Here is a 22,138-nt window from a genome sequence, read left to right on the forward strand (position 1 = left end):
TAGCTCTAGTGCGACGTAAATGGACAACAACAACAATCAAGAAGACACGGGAACTCCTGGATCAGTACCCCCAGAGGTATTGATTTTCTATGGGAACTTGGTGAATATTGTGGCCCCGATTGATTTAAAGGGCACCAGTCACCATTTAACACACGGGGATTCTTCAGCCGGTGAATTCAAACTCCCGTTTTCTCGAACACGAGTCCAACACCCTAGGGTATCCCTGCCTCTTTTGATGGAACTAACCCTTAATCGCTTTACATGGACAGGAAAACCACGAAAATCTCCTATGGTTAGTCCGATGTCAAAGCGATTTTAACCCGTGATCCGCCAACCACTGAGGATATTTTACGTCCACTGTGGTTGGTGCTAGCCACGTGCAGAATTCGTATCAATCAGCCACCACCATACCGGGTATCACGTGAAGAGTAATTTTTTCCTGTTATAAGCGTCATCAAATTGTAAACAGTAATATTAAAAACCATTATCTACTGCATAAAATAGAGGCAACAGGAGCCTACTATGTTTAACACTCTTAACTTAAGCCCTTGAAAGCATTACTCCTTCTGCTATAGTTAAATATATATGGAAAAACAATAATTAACAGTTTTCTAACTTTTAAAAACACAGTGCCGAAACTTGAAATAAATTATAGTAGAAAGACTGGTAAACAGATTATAAAGGTTTGTTATCTTTTTATTTTGAAAAAAGCATTAAAATTTTAAAATTATTAAATAAATGGTAAAATTAATGCTACTTTCTGAAGAATAGTCTTGTAATTTTATCGCGATTCTTGATAAAAAAAGAAAGAAAAATATAGTATTAAAACCATTTTTTTCCTTTAAAAAATATCTTTATTCTCATTTTTACCAAATGTGTAGGTTTTGTAGTGTGTTCTTTCTGGGCAGAGTCTGAAATATAACGAAGCTTGAAGATAAAAAACAGTAGTTATTGTATAAATATACACAGCTTGCATTGATCTTAAAAAAAAATGATAATTGTAGAATACTACTAAAGATCAATATTAAATTGATATAAGCATTGGTATCACAGTGATTTAAAACCGTTGAAATCTTGAAAGAACTTTTAATCAACCACGGCGTTTGTTTTTCTGCCAGACTGATCTTGTTTTCTCTCCTCGGAACAGGTTTTTATAACGCAATTTAAAGATGTTCCCAATTTCGAAAACATAATTTTCAAAGAACAGTTGATTTAGCAATTGATTTGCATAATACATGAAATATTTCTAACATTATCTATGAATTTAATTTTTTAAAATCAGAATTTCTGATAAACTGTTACCGTAAAGAACAGAAAATAATAAAACAGAAAATAAAAATGATAATACTAACAGAAAATGAAAATCGTAATAAAATAAACGACTTAAATATCGTAAAACTTTTTGTTGATTAACGAAGTGTTCATTATTCTTGGTGTTTTGTCTTGATGACTTGGTTATTTCTTTTTATTACCAAAAATGTCTTCATTATACAAATATTAGTATTGAATTTTTTTTCTTAGATACTTTCTTCAGTCTGATAGTACCGAAGTACTAGGAATTAAAAATGAAAGTGCTTCTTATACTACACTATGTTTTGTGTTTTTTGTTTATCTTATTTTTACAGATATAAGGAAAACATATTTTCGTCCTACTTTCCTATTACCATTTCGTCCTATTACCAACAATTAAAACCATACTTTTAGCTAGAACTTTAAAATTAATTATTATCTTTTCAAATACTTTTTACACAGACTAATGCTACCAATATTCTGTTAAAATTTGAAAATGATGGAATAAAAATGTCATTTTGTTGTTTCAAATGTTCCATGTTCCCTTAACATATATTTTGTTGCGCAGAATTTAGCGTTTGAAAAATTCATACATGCTGTAGTGTAAGTTAAACTCGAAAGCAAATCCAATATGTCACCCATACTATCCAGATTACATAGCTTCTTGCTGAGTCTTTAAAATAAGTGAGGAAGGAAAACAGAATATAGATGAAAGATTCGATCAATTTATTGACAAAAATAGTGACTTTTACAGAAAAATGTAACTTAAATTGAAATTCCAGTCACTTACAGAAAAATATTATTTAAATTGCAATTCTATTTAAATTCCGCTGCTGCGAACTTACTTTCATTAAAAGCACACAATTAAAATGGGAACTATTTTAATTTCCCTTAATCGAATTAAACGTATTTATTTACTTCTGTTTTTGATTAGAAATGAAGCATCGCTATTAATGCTAGAATGACAAGATGTTGCGAATGTTGTGCTCGATAATAAATGAAATGCTGTTCTTAATTTGTATTAATACTTTGTTTCTAATCTCTATGCGAAAAGTCAACAAAGCTGAAATGATCTCATCAGAGAAGACCAGATTAGAAATTCTGAGAACAAGTTTAGAAATCTAATTTCATATGGAAACGAACATAAAACGTTAATTGAAGAACGAAAAGGATTCTTTTTTTCTTTTTTTTTTGAATTCAGTTAAGAAATGAAATGTAAAATCTAATTGCGCCATTGTTATAAATATATATTTACGTCAAAAGAAAACGTCAAATAAAAATGATAATTCTAACGAACCACGCAGCCAAGTTAAGTTTATACTTTTTATGGAAATTATTCATTTTCAATTTAAAAAAAAACGAAAGTTTTAATTAACATTTTGGAAGGAAATTCGATTACACTCTTAACTTTTAAAAAAGTCAGGAGCTAAAATGGCAAAAGTTAATTTTCGTTGAGGCAGCTAATAAGCTGATTTAAGAAAATGAATATAGGTAATTTAATCTTTCCTCTTATAAACCAGGTTTTCTTTAAGACAACTGAATCGGTGACATTTCATTCTAAATAAAATTTAATAAATAAATAATATATACATTTATATATTAGATTAAAAAAAATAGGGAAAATTAAAAAAAATATATAATAATAATTAATCAAAAGAGAGGAAGAAAAATTATTAAAATAAAATTTTTTTAAAATATTTAAAAATATTAAAAAGCCGGAAAATAAAATAATGAAAAAATATAATCTTGTCATCAATTCACACGATCATATCCGCAAATAGGAGTGCTTGCTAATATTGTATTAATAAAGCCACAATAAAATATACCAATACAATAGTGTGAGGAGCACTAAAAAAATAAAAATGAAAATAGAACTCATTAAGTATGAAATATACGAAATAAAACATATCAAGCAAAAACAGAAAATAAAATGTAAGAAAAATACGGAACAAAATGTAGTCTATAAAGCTAGTAGTGAATTTAAGTGACCTTACACGTATCGGAATCTTTCAAGAATGATTTAAAATATTATCGTAATAACATTGCCATATTACAAAATATGAACATAGTAGCGCAAATAGAGTTAGAAGCGTAAATAGAGGGACCTTTTATGGAGCGTTCTTACTGCAGCACTGAAGCTTTTTGAAATGTTAGTTACCTTGGATTTAAAAAAATATTTTATTTTGATAATTTTTTTCTTTTCTTTTCATTAATCTTTATTATTTTTCATGTTTTCTTTATATTTTTAACTTATTTTATGATTTCTATATATTTGCAGCTTAGTAATCTGAACAAAGAGTGAAACCTAGGACAAGACGAGAGAGATAAATAGAAACAAAAATGAAAACACACACAAAAAAAGAGGAAGATATTTAAAAGCGGCATTCGAACTCGCTAATTTCAAGCTTCAAAGCGTTGATTAAGCGACGATACTGTCCCACAAAGAACGCAGTCAGCATGTTGTGGAATAGGAAGCAGTGTAACAATGTTTAGTTTTTGAGAAATGAACCAGAGAAAATTATTATTTTTAACTAAATATTGCCTAAAAATAAATAAAAAGATAATAACTGAATGATATTTAAAAAAACAAAACAAGCCAGAACACGATAAATTCAAACTAACATATCCAAAGAATGAGGTCATTCGAGTTGTTAGAAAATACGAGTATTAAGAATGTTCTAGTTGGATATTATGTTTAGAATATGAACGGTTCTCCCCCCCCCCCAAAAAAAATGCGTACAGAATTTTAGTTTTTGTACAGAATTTTAAATTTTGCAGATAAAAAAAAAACAGGTTTTAGTATTCAATTGAAAAATCCTAACATGTTTTTAATGCATTTACACAGGGATTTGGTTTCTTAGATTTAATTGTCGATTCTATAGGGATAAAATTCAAACCTAATATCTTAGGTAAGGTTTTCATTGCTTTCTCATCTACGAATTTTTTTTAAAAATTTATGCACTCCCTTGTTAATTTTTTGATGACAATAAAAATTTCTTCAATGTTTTTTTCCAACGAGATTATTTTGTGATAAAGCAAAAAGTTAATTTCTTACAATGTTCTGCAATTTTGTACTTATTATTTCAAATGCATATATGATAACTAGACATAGTTTTACGAAAAGCTCATTATAAGGAAAAATATAACCTTTTTCTCTTTAATATTCTTTATACTTAAAACAAAATTTAATGAAGGTAATATTTAATGCCTTTATAAACAATTTTATAAAATCTATAATGGGCAACTAGTTACAAAACCTATAACATACTAATTGACAACTTAATGATATCCAAATATACTTGAAACGAAATCTAGGAAGAAAAATATTTAATCTCTATATAAGTATTCTTGCAAAATCTATAATAAAAAGAATCATTTATACTCAAAGCAGAATTTCATAAAAGAAATGTTTAAAGTCTTGAAATTTTTTTCTGCAAAAGCTTATATTACATAATTGTATATTCCTCAAGCATAATTTTTTTTTCTCAATTAATACCCATAGAACGCTAGAATCACTCTTCATTTAATTTAATCCAACCCCCCCCCCTTTTCTACGTGTAATCAGATCAACCAAGTATCTTTTTCAATGTAGCGAAGGATCTCTTTAGGTATTGGAACGTTTAGTTCAACCAGTCTGTTCTATACAATGTATTTGAAGTTAAATACCTTCCTCCAAGCTTCCTTAATATACCACATAAATGGATTTCTTTTAGAAAAAAAAGGTGGATCCTTTTAATCTAATAGTCGGCGAGCTTTTGTTCGGCCACAGTGAACAACGCTGTTTGAGTGTAGGAAGGTTTCCTTTCTTTTTAAGGGGAATGATTGCCCAAGGCGTCAGCACATTTCCTTATAACCTTTCTAAATAGAATTTCTCCTCTCTCTCGTAAAAGCCCGCTCATTATATTTTTCACTGGCTTTTTTTGGGATGAAAATAAGTAATCGTAAGCTTTTCGGCTTAGTATATTGCTTTTCTGAATGGAACATAAAATTGTGGGGCATCGCCCTTTGTTCATACAAGAGTTCTCCCTTCTCAGAACTCAAAAATATTTTGTTAACTATGTTTAGAGTAAATTTTTGAGTAACACATAAGTTGAAAATTCCGCAACCTTTAAAACTGAGATGTGGTGGCTCAGGGGATAAAGTGTTCACCTTCCAATGAGGAGATCTGAGTTCGAATCCCAGCGATGGGTGGTCGATACGAATTTCGCATCCGGCTTGCATCGACAACAGTGATGTAAAATATTCTCAGTGGTAGATGGATCATGGGTTAAAGTCCCATTGCCATCAGGCTAACCATGAGAGGCTTCCATATTTTCCTCTCCATGTAACGCAAATGCGGGTAAGTTATATCAAAAAGTCCTCCACGAAGGCAAATTTCTCTCACTACTTGATATAGGAGTTCCCTCGTCTTCTGGCTTGGGTTCAAAATATCAAGGCTACCTAGTTGCACATTAGTTGTCGGAAACCCAAGAAAATTGGGTCGATACGAATTCCGCACCCGGCTCACACCGACTACAGTGCTGCGAAGAAAATATTCTCAGTGGTAGACAGATCAAGGGTTAGAGTCCCCCTGCCGTCAGGCTAACTGTAGAAGGATTTCGTGGTTTTCCTCTACAATTGACGCAGATGCTGGTTAGTTCCCTCAAAAAAGTCCTCCACAAAGCAGATTTCTCCCAATATTTCATACAGGAGTTCCATTGTTTTCTGAGTTAGGTTCAAAATGACTAGACTACGAAACGTTGATAGTCTTAAAACTCAGAATGGGATCGGCTGTTCAAAGCTGGTTATAAAATGTAAAATCTTTAAAACTTTTTAACTAAATTAACAAGCAAAATTAAAATAAAAACGGTCTGAAAAGAAAAAGTTATTAACTAATAACAGAAAACAGCCTTTTGATAAAAAAAATAATTAAACTAGTTTAAACTAACCAATAATTACGTAAAAGATGCAAATATATAAAAATGTAGCATAATTATTTAAACTGACTAACCACAAAGAAATATGGGGCGAAATTTAAATTTTTAAAATATAAATGAACGATTATTTTTTGAAAAAAAAATAATAATGTAAGTTAATTATGTTGTAAAAACTCCAAAAAGATATAACCGGTATTGATTAACGAACTGTTATTGAATGTATCATTAAATTTTAAAAAGTAGAAAAAAAAACTAACTTTTTTGCAAAAATTGTGTTGTCTAAAAATGATAGGGAACAGATCAAACACCGTTCATAGATCATTAGAACGATTAGTAAGGTCCATTCGAAACGACACAACCCCATGAATGACTAAAACTGAATAAGGGAAAAACAAGCTATTCTCTTTCGTATTGATACATAATATTTTATTTGTAATTTGGTTTATAATTACGTTTATATTTCCAGTTATTTCGAACCTTTTCTACCTTTATTGACTACATACTTTTGATTGAAATTATTATGAATAAGAAGCGATTCGTTAACAAATCCAGTTGTTTCAGCAATTTAAATTCAGCTGCTTTCCAAATGATACTATCTGTTCTTCTTGCTTTCTAAACCATCCTTTACGTGACTACTATGAAGAAAAAACATATGTTTGGTGCATGCAGCTTATATGTTTGGTCTTTGGTATGTTTTAGGCAAATATCAGATTGCAGTGTAAGGTTGATTTTAATGTCAGCAATAACCTTTATCAAAAAGCCCAATAAGGTTTATAAATGATTAGCAAATAAGTCATGCAAGCTCGAAACAAAATTAAATTTAACTCTGCTATTTTAACCCGTATGAAGTTCGCATTAATTTTGCATGAGCAACCTTTCTATATCGAGATTGAGTCTGCCTTTACAAAACAAGGGTTAAATTTTTTTTTCTTTCTGAAATCGAGGCTGAATCATCATTTGTAAATAAAGAATAGAAAGTACTCTCAAACCGAGGATAAATTAACTTTCACAAGGTTTTTTTTAGATTGTATGACCATCACTGAAAGGAGGTTTATTTTCGCAGGCTGATATTAGTCTCATAATTAAAATCATTGAGATTAAATGCACTCTGTGTAAGTATTTCTTTCTTGAAGCTTAGGTTTTTAACTCAAAGTTTAGTAAACAATTAGAACTTTAATTAAAAGAATCATAACTTGTTGAAAAGAAATGTTTCTTTGGAAAATACGTAAATTTTTTTAAAATTGATAATGTATCTTTTTTAACTGTTTTAGATCTCGCAGTGAACTGATTGTAAAGACAAGGTTCCCAGTAGAACACCGAAGTCAAGCATCACTGGTTGCGATTAGTAAGCGGGTAGATGACCACTTTGATTAGCCAACGTAGAGACCGAGGATGCGTGGTATCGGTCCTCTTTAAATAGCCCATTATGCAGCTCTAGTGCGACGTAAATAAAATACCTACCTACTTAACTGTTTCAGACTGAATACATAGAACTGGATATTTTCTAACAACTAAACATTAATTTATCGAAGGTTTAAACAGATATTTCCTTTTCATGAAATATTTTTCAAAGCATAGCTGCATATAAAGTATATATTGACTTCGGTTTAAACAATTGTAACAAAACCATCTTTGCAATTTTGACTTGACCTAGGATATGGGAATTATGCGAGATGAAAGAAGAGAAACCGATATAATAATTTTATTTTTATATTAAAGTCTTATTTCAGCAATTTAATAATTTGAGAAATTCAAATTTTATTTTCACTCTTTTTCCCGAGCATCAAGTTAACGACGATGATGATCATGATTATGAGTTCATAAAGAATTAATAATTAATAACGTTAATAAAAATTGAGAAACATAAACAGAGAAAAGAATCCAAGACGTGAAAAGCAAAACCGAAATAATAATTTTTTTCATCTTAAGCCTTATTCCGGCAAAGTAATAATTTGGAAATTTAAAATTTCAATTTTACTCCTTTTCCTGAAGCGTCATGACAAATTTCCACCAGGCAAATCATTAAAGTTCCGAGATCAGGATTGGGATCTATCTACTTTTTCATTCATATATTCTCCGGTGCTTTGCGTAAGGACCCCCTTCTAAGGCAGAGACTCCGGTAAATGGGAAAGGTGGCCATAAAATGGAAAGTAGAACGGGAAAAGTTTGCGAAGAAAGATGCCACTCTTTTGGCTCGGGATATATATTGAAGGAAAGGTCTGGAAAAGGCATAAAAAAGTTGTAGGCCAAAATCACCCTTCATAAGCGCCAGCCATCAAATTATTCAGCAACTTTTGCTTTTTTTCTGTATAATTTCCCCTTTTAGATTCAGAAATTGAATTTAAAGGAATACTGGACTAAGTAGTATTTGTTGTATTTTTATTTCAGTTTATATGGTTTTGTTGGACAGTTTGTATCAATTTTTATTAAAGTTTTATGACATAAAAATATTATATTATGTAAAAATGTAAATATTATGTAAATGTAAATGTTATGTATTAATAAAAATATTATGTTTTATGTAAAAATATTATTATTATTATTTTAGACTAACTTTTGCCTTTCAGATAGCGAAATAGAATAAGAATAATTAAGTAGATTTGGGATATCAAATGTATTGCATTTAAATATAAGATTATTTGTATGATGTTTCATTTCTACAAATTAAAATAAAATCTTTTTTAAAATATTATAACCAAACATTATTACTTTATTTTTCCATATAACTTTTATTTTTAGATAGTGAAATGGAATTCAAATGGCATACTAGACTAAATAAGTTTTTATTTATTATTTTTATAACATTTTATTTCGAATAAATATACATGATTCTGCTTTCCATTCTTTAATTTAATTAATCATATTTAAATATATTATTTCAAAATTTTTTTTGTTTTCTTTTTTCTAAATTATTTTGCTTCTTAAATAAAGAAATAGAGTTTAAAAGAATGGTGGAAACAAAAACATTAAAAGTACTCCAAATATCACGCGTATATACGTATAGAGTATATTTTAAAGCATACATATGTTTATATTTATATACTATAAATACTTGCGTGCATAGGGTGTCTCAAAAACGCTTGGACAAATATTTAGGAAAGATAGGGAGTAGGATATGGATTGAGCATTGAATGGGTGCTGCTATTTCGCCCTTACGTACATCACATTCATGAAGTTTTGATTTTTTTCTAAATATTTCTGAGGAGATTGCTTAAAGTTATCGCATATCACGTCAATGGCATGATTTTAAGTTGGGATAGCCTGGTAGGCAGGGCACTGGACTCATGTCCAAGAGGTCGTGGGTTCTTTCCTCGCCGATCGAAGACTCCTCGTGTAGTAAATGGTGACTGAAGCACATTAAATCTGTCGAGTCTCAAAGTCCTCAATGTTCCCATAACAAATCATAACTCTTTGACTACTGATCCAGGAGTTTCCTTGTCTTCTGGATTGGGTTCAAAATTACAAGGCTACGGAGTTGAACATTAGTGGTCGTAAACCCGAAATTGGGTCGGCTGTTCAATTACGGTTATAAAATAAAAATAGAATAAAATAACATGATGTTTCAGGCCGATGAAATGAAGTTTGAGCCATGATGGCTCAGGGGAAAGAACGTTCGCCTTCCAATGAGGTGAACCCGGTTCAAATCCCAGCAATGGTTGGTCGATATGAATTCAGCATCCCTCTTGCACCGACCGCAGTGCTGACGTAAAATATCCTCAGTGGTAGACGGATCATGGGTTAGAGTCCCCTTGCTGTCATGATAACCATGAGAAGTTTTCGAGGTTTTACTCTCCTTGTAACGCAAATGCGGGTTAGTTCCATTTCTCCAGGAAGGCTAATTTCTCCAAATACTTTATCCAGGAGTAACCTCGTTTTCTGGAATGGGTTCAAAATTATAAGGCTACGGCGTTGAATATTTGTAGTCGTAAACCCAAAAAGTTGGGTCGACTGTTCAACGACGATTATAAAATAAAATAGCATGATGAGTCGGTATTGGATCTCGTGGGAAGCCTTGTCTTTGCTGTTTCGTTTTTAAATTTAAATTTTAAAATATTAATATGATTTAATGAGATTTCACTTAATCTGACTCCTGACTTCGAGTTGTACTTAGTATGCTTGCATGGAACACATTTTTTTTTGCTGAAGAATTAGAATGAGCTTAAATATTTATGTATTATTCTGTAGATTGTTAATAAACTACGCTAAGATTTTACAGAAAATTTGAAACTATAAAACTCTCAACTCTATTTATGGCTTATTAATTTTGAAGTTTTGAAATAGTCAATTTTAATAAAATTTATACGTTAAACTAATTTATTGATCGAGAGTTTTATATATTGAAAGTTTTATTTATTATAATATGAAAATTTTACATATTTCAAAAATGCCTTTTTAAATAACAAATTAGTATAGACCTGAGAGAAAATTGGATTATATTTGAGACGATGTAAAGTTAAAAAAATTATAAATATGTTTGTAAGTTAGAAAACAAGCTTTTAAAAGCTCCCTAAATTTATCAGAAATATTTTTTGTCGAAATTTAGTTTTAAAAATCGCAAAAAAATAAAAAAAGTTTTAAATTTTTTTTTTAATTTAAAAAAAACAAAAAACTTGAAGTTAAAACTATTAATTATTTAAATATTATATTTTGAAATAAAATAAGTTTCGTTAAATAATTTTGAATCTTAGTTTTTTCATAATAGAGTGTTTTTTATGATAAAAAAGCTTTTGAAAAAGAGATGACAAACTGTGTAAAAAAAAGTTAATTTATTGTTTTACAAACTTTTCATTTCAGTAAGATTGGTTGCTTTAAAACTGTGGTTTTAAAATAAAGAAATCCAAATAAAAAAGAATCACGCTAGAAATTTAAAAGTTGAATTTCTCATACGAAATCTGCATAAAAGCTTTTACGTACAAGCTTGGCGCCCAAGAACACATCAAGGGAAAAAAACTTCAAGTTTGAACTCACATAGGCCGCTTCAACATGAAACTGGCTTTTATTTTCTTAAATTGGCGAATGTTTCGAAGTCATGGTATAAAAGAGAAGAGAAATGTCATGGTTTTAAACTTTCAGATCGGTGGATTGAATTGAAAATGTCGACAATGGCGGACATGAAATGGAGTTATTGAGAATTTGTACCCGGAAAGAGACAATGTTCTAAGAAAACAAATTTTGGTCTTAAATAGAAAACTGCTCGTTGAAAAGTTAGTTTTCTTAAGGAGTCATTGCATTTCTGTCCAACAAATCTTACCAATAAAAGAAAATAGAAAGTGGATGAAAAAGCCTGGAAAATAACAGGCTGTTCTTGAGCTTTTATGGAAATGTAGACTTCGAGAAACTTCTTTTAGAAAGCATATAAGACAGCGTTCTTTGACGAGCTGAATACATATTTGTACGATAGTAGTTATGTGCTTAAAATATGTTCTAGCTTCTTGAAATTTCTATTTGTAAAAAGCGAAATCCCATTCGATTCTTGAAGTGGTAAAAGAAGAAATTCAACTCAATGTCGTTTGGTTGCTCTAAATACAGTTGAATACGGAACTCGCTTCTATATCAGCTAAATCTTTTCGTCAATGGTTTATACTAAAGTATTCCTTAGATTCTCCCAAAAAATATATAAAGTAGTAATTTATCATTAAGAGTTTGCCTGTGTGTCTGTCTTTTGATTCCAGTACAGCTTGTGCTTGAATCGTGAAATGTAAACGGTACGTGAGTAAGAATATTTCGGTGAAATCTAATTAAAAAAAAATAAGCATAATGTTTATATGGGTGCATAAACACAATTCTGAACCTATCCGCACCAAATTTGGGGTAAATACGTTCGAAGACACCGCGGACCTAACTGTTTTTTTTTAAAACTTCATCCAACCACTGGATCGGGGCATTGAAAAAGTTTTTACTAGGATTTGATAAATATTTTATAATAGGAGTGATTTCCTAACTTGCATCTCTAATCAATCAAAAACTGGTTTTCCTAACTCGCATCTCTAGTCAATCAAAAATTGGTTTTCCTAACTTGCATCCTAATCAATCAAAAATTGGTTTTCCTAACTTGCATCTCTAATCAATCAAAAATTGGTTTCCCTAACTTGCATCTCTAATCAATAAAAAATTGATTTTGATCAAATGTTTTCATGAATGGGTTCCTATGTTGGGTTAGGGGAAGTAAATTAAACGGTAATAATTTCTCAACGTATGGTGATGCCGCAACCAAACTTGTATTTGAAAAAAATATACGAAACCACGTGTTTCACATATCGATACTTACATTTTTATACCGTTTCTAGTTTTCGATAAAGGTAAGTTGCTCGATATGGGATAGAATAGGAAATTGGCAACAGGTAGCAAGCAGTTTGGTAGTCGTTACCAAGTATCATAGATTAAAATGAAAAAAAAAATGTAAATATTAGATTTAGATTCGATTCCTAAAATAATTGATGAAAAAATTCAAAAGAATCTTTATTACATAACTGCAAGCGACGTCCCACGTTGGTAAATCGTGGCATTTGTTTATGCCACGATTTAGCAGCCGATCAGGTTTAACCCCCATTCGTAACGTCGATTGCAGGTATCCAATAAAATCTGATCCAAAAACTGATTCAGCGTGATGATAAATCAAGTCTAATAGTTGTAACATTAAAGCGTCATAAACAACCACATGATTAGGCGCAACAATGTGATTTCAGTCGTATTTTTCTTCTCGAATTACCAGATTGGTTCAAAAGATTTTAGCGATAGTATATGCTAAAGAGTTTTCCGTCTTAATGTTGTGCGTTCATATTAATAGTAATAATAGCCAATAAATGCATTCTTTTTTGGTTAGAAAAAGAATAAAAAAATCATTCGATTATGAATTTTTGCCACTTAATTGTGTTTAGTTAATAAAATTGTGGACTAAATGAATTATTGTATCACTTAATGCAATAACTTAATTTATGCGTTAAATACTTAATTAAATAACTCTTATCATCAAGAAAAATCATGAATATCCCAAAACATTCTTTTTTTTTACTTAGATATCTTTTGCTCTCAGTTTATTTAATATGATGTCTGGAGTTTGGTAGCAACTTATTATAGAGACTGGTAGTAGCATTAATTTAAATTGCACACTGAGCTAAAAGCATAACTACCCCATGCAGGCGAATAATATATATTTTTTCATTATCCATGTTTATTAGTGAGGTTTGCTGGTAATATTTGATAACAAATCATATTTTTTTAAATATTTAAACAATTATGATATTACTGAGAAATTTCAAAACTATTTTTTTTGTAATTTGTTGATTTGTAAGCTGAAATAATTTTTTAAAAATTAGAAAAATAATTTTTTATCACTGATCTAATAGCTTGTAAAATATTAAGTCGGCTACATTTTGATTTAATGCGTCTCGTTGTGCCTGTCATCTGCCGTAATGTACAATGCGGAAAAAAAAGAAACAACCTTAATAATTTATCATTGGATCCTCATATTCTAGGACTCAATCTTAATGGTTCGAGGGTCCCGCAGTGGACTGATCGTTAAGACACGGTTCCCAGCAGATCACCGAAGTCAAGCATCACTGGCTAAAGTCAGTGTGCGGGAGGGTGACCACTTGGATCACTCTGCGTAGGGACCGAGGGTGTGCAGTATTGGTCCTCGTTAAACTGTGCTACCGTAAAGTGCTCGACTTCGCGCGCAGGTCGTCGGGCTACCGAAGCGGGGGTGCAATCCCCTCCGCAGAGGATCAAAATTGTGATGGCCATTGTGCAGCTCTAGTGCGACGTAAATCGACAACAATAATAATGGTTCGAGGAGGTGACCTCAAGTATGCCAATTAATAAGTGAATCGAATTTCAACTATCTGACCTTTTTTGAAATTTAATTTCTCAGAAACTATTCAACCGAGTTTGCCCAAATTTTGTATTTTGCCATGTAAAATTATATTCTTTAAAATGATGCAAAAAACTATACCTTGCAATTCAAATTTTTTTCTTCCATTTATAAATAAAATAATAAATATTTACTCAAAATTATTTTCCGCATGGAATTACTTTTGGATAAATGAATTTTATAATTGGGTGCAAATTTTTTTAAAAAAGTTCTTGAGATATAGCGAAATTCAAAAAAAGTAATATTAACATTAAGGGGTACAAATTTTGGACTGCCCTCCTGTTCAAACTATGGGAATCATATTTCCTAGATTGCGGCTATACACTATACTTTGGGGGTCAGAAACCTGAATCCATTGAAAAAAAAAAGATAGGTTTATCCAGCGCTGACCATGGTATTCACCTTCCATTTTTGGTATCCGTATTTTGAAAAACATAGTCGAAATGAATAAACACTGTCCCGTACAGCTCGTTTTTAACCAGCACCACCTACCTGCAATCCACGTAGCTCATGTGTTAGCTTTACTGATTTGCAATGAGATATCGTGTATAGTTTCGTTTTGAGAGCCATTGAGGACTCTAAGTAATATAGTGTACCTTCAGGTTTGAACTTACAAGCATTATTTAGACCTAGTTTTAGATAGTTAGACCAGTATTTATAATCTTCACTTTATACTCTTAAGTCTACTCTTATCTTTCATTCGCCTTTTATCCGTATCCCACATACATAAGAGAAATTAAATTTAATGTATTAAAATGCAGTCTAAGCAAGAGTGCCTTAATGAATTTTACATGAACTTTAATTTTTACTTCTGATGCAGATTGATTACATCTCAACCCACCCGATTACGATTAACTAAATCAACATATCTCAACTGCAAATTGAAATAAATTGCCAACATCAACTAATGGAGATTTAAACGCGCCAAGACGTATCTCTTTCGGAAAATTGAAATCAATTCGGAAAACTGTTCTAAAATTAAATACATTCCATTTTACACTGCCACATAGGTGTGAGAAATGAATTAATCTATTCACCGGTTGATTGAGAGAGAACTTGAAATAATTTAGCTAGGGGCGCCATTATGGAGACAAATTGTCTTACCGCCATTCCAGTATCGTACAGGGAATGTAAATCATCGGCGCCGTTGACACGCTACTGACATGTCATCGGTCAACATCGAAGGGAAGTTCTGCCACCCGGATATGGGTGACAAGAAAGGGTTTTTGTTTCTGACATGCCTTTAACCTATGCAGGCGGAAGTGTTTAGGCAATAAAGGAATTTTCTACGACGAAAGACAGGAAAATTGATTGTTTGGAAGGGGTAGATGTGACTTTTGAAGATGAGGAGTTTCAAAAGAGAGTTATCTTGTCTGGCTTTTGGATGTTGATATGTGGCACCCAGCGAGGTTAATTAAGAATACTCCGGGTTGGAGAATGAAATAATTTATTGGAAATCAATTCCGGAAATTCTTTGTTTAAATAAACTCATGACAGATTATTCTAGAGAGATGTGCTTGAGATGGGGTTGTTTGGGTAATCTTCGTAGTTTGATTCCAGTAAAATTGCTTGCTATTGTGTTTATGATAAGATTAATCTTCGAACACACTTGAATTTTAATGTTTTAAATAGTTTAAACTATCCGAATTTATCTTTTTATTAAGCCAATTTTGACAAAAATATCATTTTTATGTTTATACACTCTGGTGTAAGAAATTAAGAGAATTTGCAGACTGGGTCGATTATCTTTAGAACTACAGGACCGATTTTAATGAAATTTGATATGTACATACATTGATACAATACAAAACAAATGACCATTCAGCAATTGCAATACACATGCATGATCGTGTGTAACACTCACTGGAGTCGGAAGGTATGAGATTGCCACAGGACAATTCAGGCCAATTGCCATAGGGAATGATAAACTGCCTTATCTATATATATATATATTTTTCTTACACGGCAACAAAAAAAAGCCTCATTACAACTCCCCGAATGGCAACTCTGGAAAAATCGACCAATGATTGCCGCTAAAAATGTCACATGCCAAATCTAGCTGAGATGGCTCAACATATAGCGCTTTTAAAAACGAAACTAAAATAATCAGAGAGAGCATAAGCTAGGCAGAAATGAGTAGTCTTTGTCGATAGATCTTTATTTTAGTATTTTGTCGAAAGCGCTTTTTTTCACGAATTTAATATTACGAATTTATTTGACAATTTTTGATTTATATCACGAATTTATTTGTTTTACTAGAAATTATTTGTTTATGCAGGTTTTTCCATTGCAATTCACTTATTTCAATTTTTAATAGACTTAATTATAGCCAAAATTTTAACCTTTTTAAAGGGATATCAGTTTTGAAATTTTATCTTAAGATTTTATACTATAGCACATTTCTAATAGGTTTAACGAATTACATGTCATTCATTTGAATTCAAATTTATTTTAATGACTTAGTATTTACTAAAAAGATGTAATTTTTTTTTAAAAAAAAGTTGTTATATGGATTTAAATGATTGTTTTGAATTCTTAGAATTTTGTGCATTTGCAATGTACCTAAGTTAGTAGCGTGCGAAGCGAGCTTGGTTTGCGAAGCAAACCATATAAGATTGCGTAGCAATTTTCGGGGGTTGGCGAGCGTTAGCGAGCAGGGGGCGCAGCCCACTAGTTTCAAATATAAAACCAAGCTGCAAGTCCTGTATATCTTTAAGAGGGGACCATACCACCTATTAACCCATTTTTTTGTTGTTTATCCCGCAACAGCTGTTAATATCCATCTATCTATCTATATCTATATATATATATTTCTCCTTCAAAAATCGGTTGAAATTTTTTTCTTCATCAAAAAGAACAGAAGTTATGATGATTTAAAAAAAAATCTATATTAGTAATGAAATTGATAACTGTCACAACTGTGTTTTTTTGTCCTTTTTCTCAAAACTAATTTTTCGTTTATATCCTTCATTCTAAATGCAATATTTTATAATATTTCAGTTTAAATTACTTGAAAATTTACAAGAATGTTTACTATGCATATGCCTACGGAATAAAGTACAAACTTAATTAAATTATTTTTTTGTATTTTAAGCTAAAATAAAATAAAAGTGAATTAATTCATCACGAAATTAATTATATAATATATTTAAAGTATATTCTAGTAAAATCTACGCATTTGTAAAAGCATGTTTTCATAACCGAAATGGAATAAAAAATATTTTTCTACAAAGGAAATTTCAATGCTAAAATTTAACCACTCATTAATTTACATTTGATGAACCAGCGTCGCGTAAGAAAAGCACGTATTTAACAATTAGTCATGAATCGCTAGTTTAACTGTTTAAAAACATAAACTCTGATTCAAGCGAAAATCATTTAAATTATAGTATAAATTTGCTTTCAAGAACTGTGGGCATTGAGAAAAATTTAAATATTGTAGTACCTGTTATAATGTGTTGGTTCACAATTGGAGAACTCTGACTTAAAAGTTCTTATGGTGTCTCACAATTGGAGCACTTTGATTTAAAAGTTCTTATAGTGTCTCACAATTGGAGCACTTTGATTTAAAAGTTCTTATAGTGTCTTATAGGTTATAGTAGGCATTATATATTGAACTTAGGAAACCTTTTTCAACTAGAAAAGGTACAATAAAAACAAACTTTTAAGAAAAATAATTGATCCTAAAAAACCTGTCCACGAAAAAAAATATGTATAGTCACGAAGAAAGAAATTATTGTAAAATTACCTTCTGTGTGGTTATGAAATTTCTGATAAAAAAAATTTAATTTTGGTAATGAAAACTAAGCTATATGGTATTTAATTCATTCATTTGGTAATTTTTTAGTTCATGTGGTAACAGTTTACCAGAAATTCTGGTGTTCAAAATTATAGTTTTTATTGCCACATATTTAGCAAAAAATATAAAACTGAAAAGCAAATTTAATCGAATAAATAGTTTTTATGCCATGCTCTAAGATATCATGATAAAGTTAAAAAGGTATTATAAAATATTAATTTATTGTTAATTTCAATAAAATCCTCACCAAAGTGATTCTGTAAAAATTTCCGATCTTTTTGGTGTTCCCGCAGAGCCAGGAATAGGGTAAATTTTAACATATTCTGGGAGTTTTGGCCATACCTTTTTTTCTCACTTAACCATGGTATAAGTGTAATTGAAATCTGCATCTTCAAAAAGGCTAGTGTGTATTTTTGAATACATACTTATACAATTGTGCTTAATATATAGTATTTGCTTCATCGACTACGAAACTGATTTAGTACGAATCTTACAACTTGTGCTATTAGCGTGTTGATTAATGATGTACTATTTAAATATTAGAATCATTGCGCAGAATACGCATGAGTCAACATTTCCTTACGAAATCATTAAAAATGGAATAATATTATTCCATTTTTTTAATGATTCTGTTTTTCGAAAGAGAAAGCTGAAGATCGGACATCATTATTTTCAGGCAAAAAAACAGACATTTATAATCATTTGCATTAATAAAGTGCACGGATAACTATTTCATTTTTCTCACACTTAGTTTTTTATTTGCATGAAATAAAAGCAAAATCATAGTATATTTATTGTTCTAAAAACGTGCTCTTATGACCAATACTATCATACAGAAATGAAAAAAAAGTCTATCCAAGAAGAGGGCAGCTTTGAACTTGATTCTGAAGACGGCCATGGCCCACCCTTTGTTGGCGCGCCATTGAAGAAATAAAAAATAAAAAAAACATTTACATACTATAATAATTGATGCAAATAAATTGATACCTTGTTTGGAATGTCCGTAAACAAAGAGGCATCCGTCTGTTCCACCAACAACAGCTTGGATTACTTCAGGTAAGGAACTCGAACAAACTTCAGCCTGTAAAAAAGAATTCAAGCCCGTAAATAAAAACTGACCAATCACTTGATGATTTTATATAATTAAAAATAGTCACATATTTTTAAAAAGTGAATTGAGGAAATGAATATTATTTTTTTAGAATTATCAGTTTGAGAGGAGTTTTGGGCTTTGAAACTTTAAAGCCGCTTACAAAATAGCTTAAAATAATAACATATTATACATTAATTTGTTATTACACATTAAATTATTATATATGTTTGTAATTAATCTTTTTTAAATAAATTTGTTTCGACTGTAACAGTGTTTTTCTTCTCCTCTTCGTATCTTAAAGTTTTAAAATATCTTAAAATTTAAAATTTACCTCAAAATAAATTTCCATAAATTTAAATAATTATTTTCAGTGAATATCATACATTTATAATAATTTATTTCTAATTTGCACGATTGAAGGGCTTGGGGCAATATAGTGATAAGCTACACTTTAAAAAAAAATGGAATTTTCACAACAAGCTGTTTCTTAACTTCTTCCAAATCGGTATTTTACAAGTTTCCAGAGTTTTCACTACGTAACAGCACCATTCCCTGAAACATCGTATAACCTTTATGGAAATTTTAGCGTTTTTTTTCTATGAAAGACGCTTTCGTTTTAAAAATATGACTCAGATTGCCTCTTATGGGATATTGCCTCAATACAGTCAATTTATTTCTAATAAAATATCAACTAAGATATTTTTCATCGCAAGACTTAAAGATTTAAAAATAGCCTCACTTGGATGTAATATTTTCAACAACAGTTTTTTAAAAAAAATAATTTGTGATGCTTCTTTCATTTTCATGTCACGGGCGATTTGCAAATATTAACCTTTACACTACAACATTGAACAGTACGGTCGAAACTACCAGAATATGGTAAAATTTAGCGTGTTCCTGGCTCTATGGGAACACCAAAATGCTCGGAAATTTTTAAAGCGATTAGCATTGATTTTGGTAAAATTAACAATAAAATATAATTTTATAATTAGCAATAAGATTTGGTAAAATTTTGTAGTTATTTATGATACTTCAGAGCATGGTATAAAAACATTTATTCTGTAAAATTTACTTTTCAGTTTTGCATTTTTACTTAATGTGTGGTAATAAGAATTAAAATTTTAAAAAACAGAATTTACGGTAAACCGTTATTATAAGAATGGAAAAAGTAACAATTGAATGGTTAAGATACCGTATATTTTGGTTTTATTAACAAAAAACTAGGCTTTTGTTTTAAACCAGAAATGTCCTTACCATACTATACGACAATTTTACCAGAATTGTATTTTCCGTGCATTGTTTCATAAAACATAAATTTGTAATAATTGGATATTCGACCTTTGCCTTGATTGATAAAAGTTCTAGAAAATAATGTTGAAAACTGAATTTTTATATGATAGAGGTATGTCAAATCTCTTTATTTTCTTTATGTCAAATAAATGACTCAGCTGCTGCTTAAAAATCTTATCAGTCTTATTACTATCAACTCGAATATTTTTAATACTACCATTTATATGATGTGTTTGCTTACACACAGATAAAAAAATTATATTTCGTTCGTAAAGTGTAACTCACTTGAGTGTCATCTGGGGAGAAGATGGCATCAAAAGCAAACATTTTGGGAGCAGACACTCCCGTTCTCCGATCAACTGAAGGAGATGATTGGCTACTGGTTGAGTTATCATAGATTGTGATTTGTTTCTTACGGGCGTCGATGTTCAGGAAAGAGGAGTTCAATTCTTCTGTATCACGTTTTATCCTAAGCATTACCTTCACCTGAAAGAGAATGCAAAAATTAATATAAAGCGTTTTGCATTTCAAATCTTGAGCATTAAAAATGTACTGGCTTTGTGTGAGTATTATTTTCTGTGCTGGGGTCCCACACAGCACAAATGATTCTGATATTATAACCGTTGTTGATCAATTTTTGGATTTACGACTATTAATGTTCAACTCCGTAGCCTTGTAATTTTGAACCCAATCCAGAAGACAAGGGAACCAAGGGAATCAAGTATTGGAAGAAATTTGCCATCGTGGGGGACATTTTGATGGAACTAACTCGCATTTGCGTTGCATGGAGAAGAAGACCACGAGAGCCTCCCACGGTTAGCCTGACGGTAAAGGGACTCTAATTTGTGATCCGTTCACCACTGAGGATATTTCACGTCAGCACTGTGGTCGGTTCAAGCCGGATGACCAGCCATCGTCGGGATTTGAACCCGGTTCACTTCATTGGAGGGCTTGTTGCATTTGCAATGAGTAAAAACTTATATATTTAGTTTTACATCTTCTTGAGACCACAAATGTTATATATTTGGACAACATAATCCAATATATTTGGACAACATTAGGTTCAATTTTGTCTCATAAAAAATAATATTTTGTCCAGTATATTGCCTAATACGCTGTCCAATATATTGGATAACATTTGGTTCAATTTTTTCTCCTAAAATAATATTTTTTGAAATTTTTTCCTACTTGTATGCCTTTGCAAAGCTATTGCTTAGGTAAAAATATAATTCGATTAACCCTTGTGGGTGGGAGTTATTAATTACAAAGAAAAAGTATAAAGAATGTAAGAAATTCGATTTGACCCTTTTTATTGAACTTATTTTTCACACTTTTTTCATTATTTTATATTAGTTTAGATCAAAATTAGTGAAAAATATTAGATTTAGCTTTTTAATAGCTTATGGTTATGAAATACAGCGTTAAAGGTCTATCTTCCAAACACAGCTCACTTCAAAACAGTAATTTTTTAAATTTGTAGTTGTTTAGATCTAAGAGAAACAGTTATTCATGATTGAAACTTCTTTAATTGATAAAATTAATTATTAATACATGTTAGAATATGAAGAAAAAATTTTTGGCACTATTTTCTTGTTATTTTTTGGAATTTCATATTTTAGTACAAATATAATTCCGATTGCTTAACGGATTTTTTTTTGTGACTATTAGCCTGTTTTTTTATAATTAAAAAATACCAAAATATATTTTTGCTTGGAATTAAAGCTTCAAAAAAGAATATATATAAAGGAGACACCGATGTTCCATCTTCGTTAATGGGCTAAGTAATAACTTTTTAGAAAGTCCTATGATATGTAAATATCTTATTATTGGATGGAAGCCAGTGCGCTTTTTTCAAGGCCAAAAAGTAAGGAAATACATTA

The 22,138-nt window shown here is 30.6% G+C and overlaps 1 protein-coding gene across 2 annotated transcripts in view; it reads right to left on the reverse strand.

Moving 5' to 3' along the window:
* LOC107440233 (uncharacterized) overlaps positions 1 to 22,138 on the reverse strand; it is a 513,892-nt gene that overhangs the window by 84,786 nt on the left and 406,968 nt on the right. For both annotated transcript variants that reach the window (XM_087165502.1, XM_087165503.1), the window contains 2 exons: positions 20,544 to 20,744; positions 18,863 to 18,956 (listed from right to left, as the gene is read on the reverse strand). In XM_087165502.1, the coding sequence (XP_087021628.1) occupies positions 18,863 to 18,956; positions 20,544 to 20,744 (295 nt within the window). The remainder of the gene's footprint in view (positions 1 to 18,862; positions 18,957 to 20,543; positions 20,745 to 22,138) is intronic.

The sequence above is a fragment of the Parasteatoda tepidariorum genome, chromosome 6, assembly GCF_982258835.1.
Source record: "Parasteatoda tepidariorum strain Cologne lab strain chromosome 6, Ptep-v5.0, whole genome shotgun sequence".
Taxonomy (NCBI): Eukaryota; Metazoa; Arthropoda; class Arachnida; order Araneae; family Theridiidae; genus Parasteatoda; species Parasteatoda tepidariorum.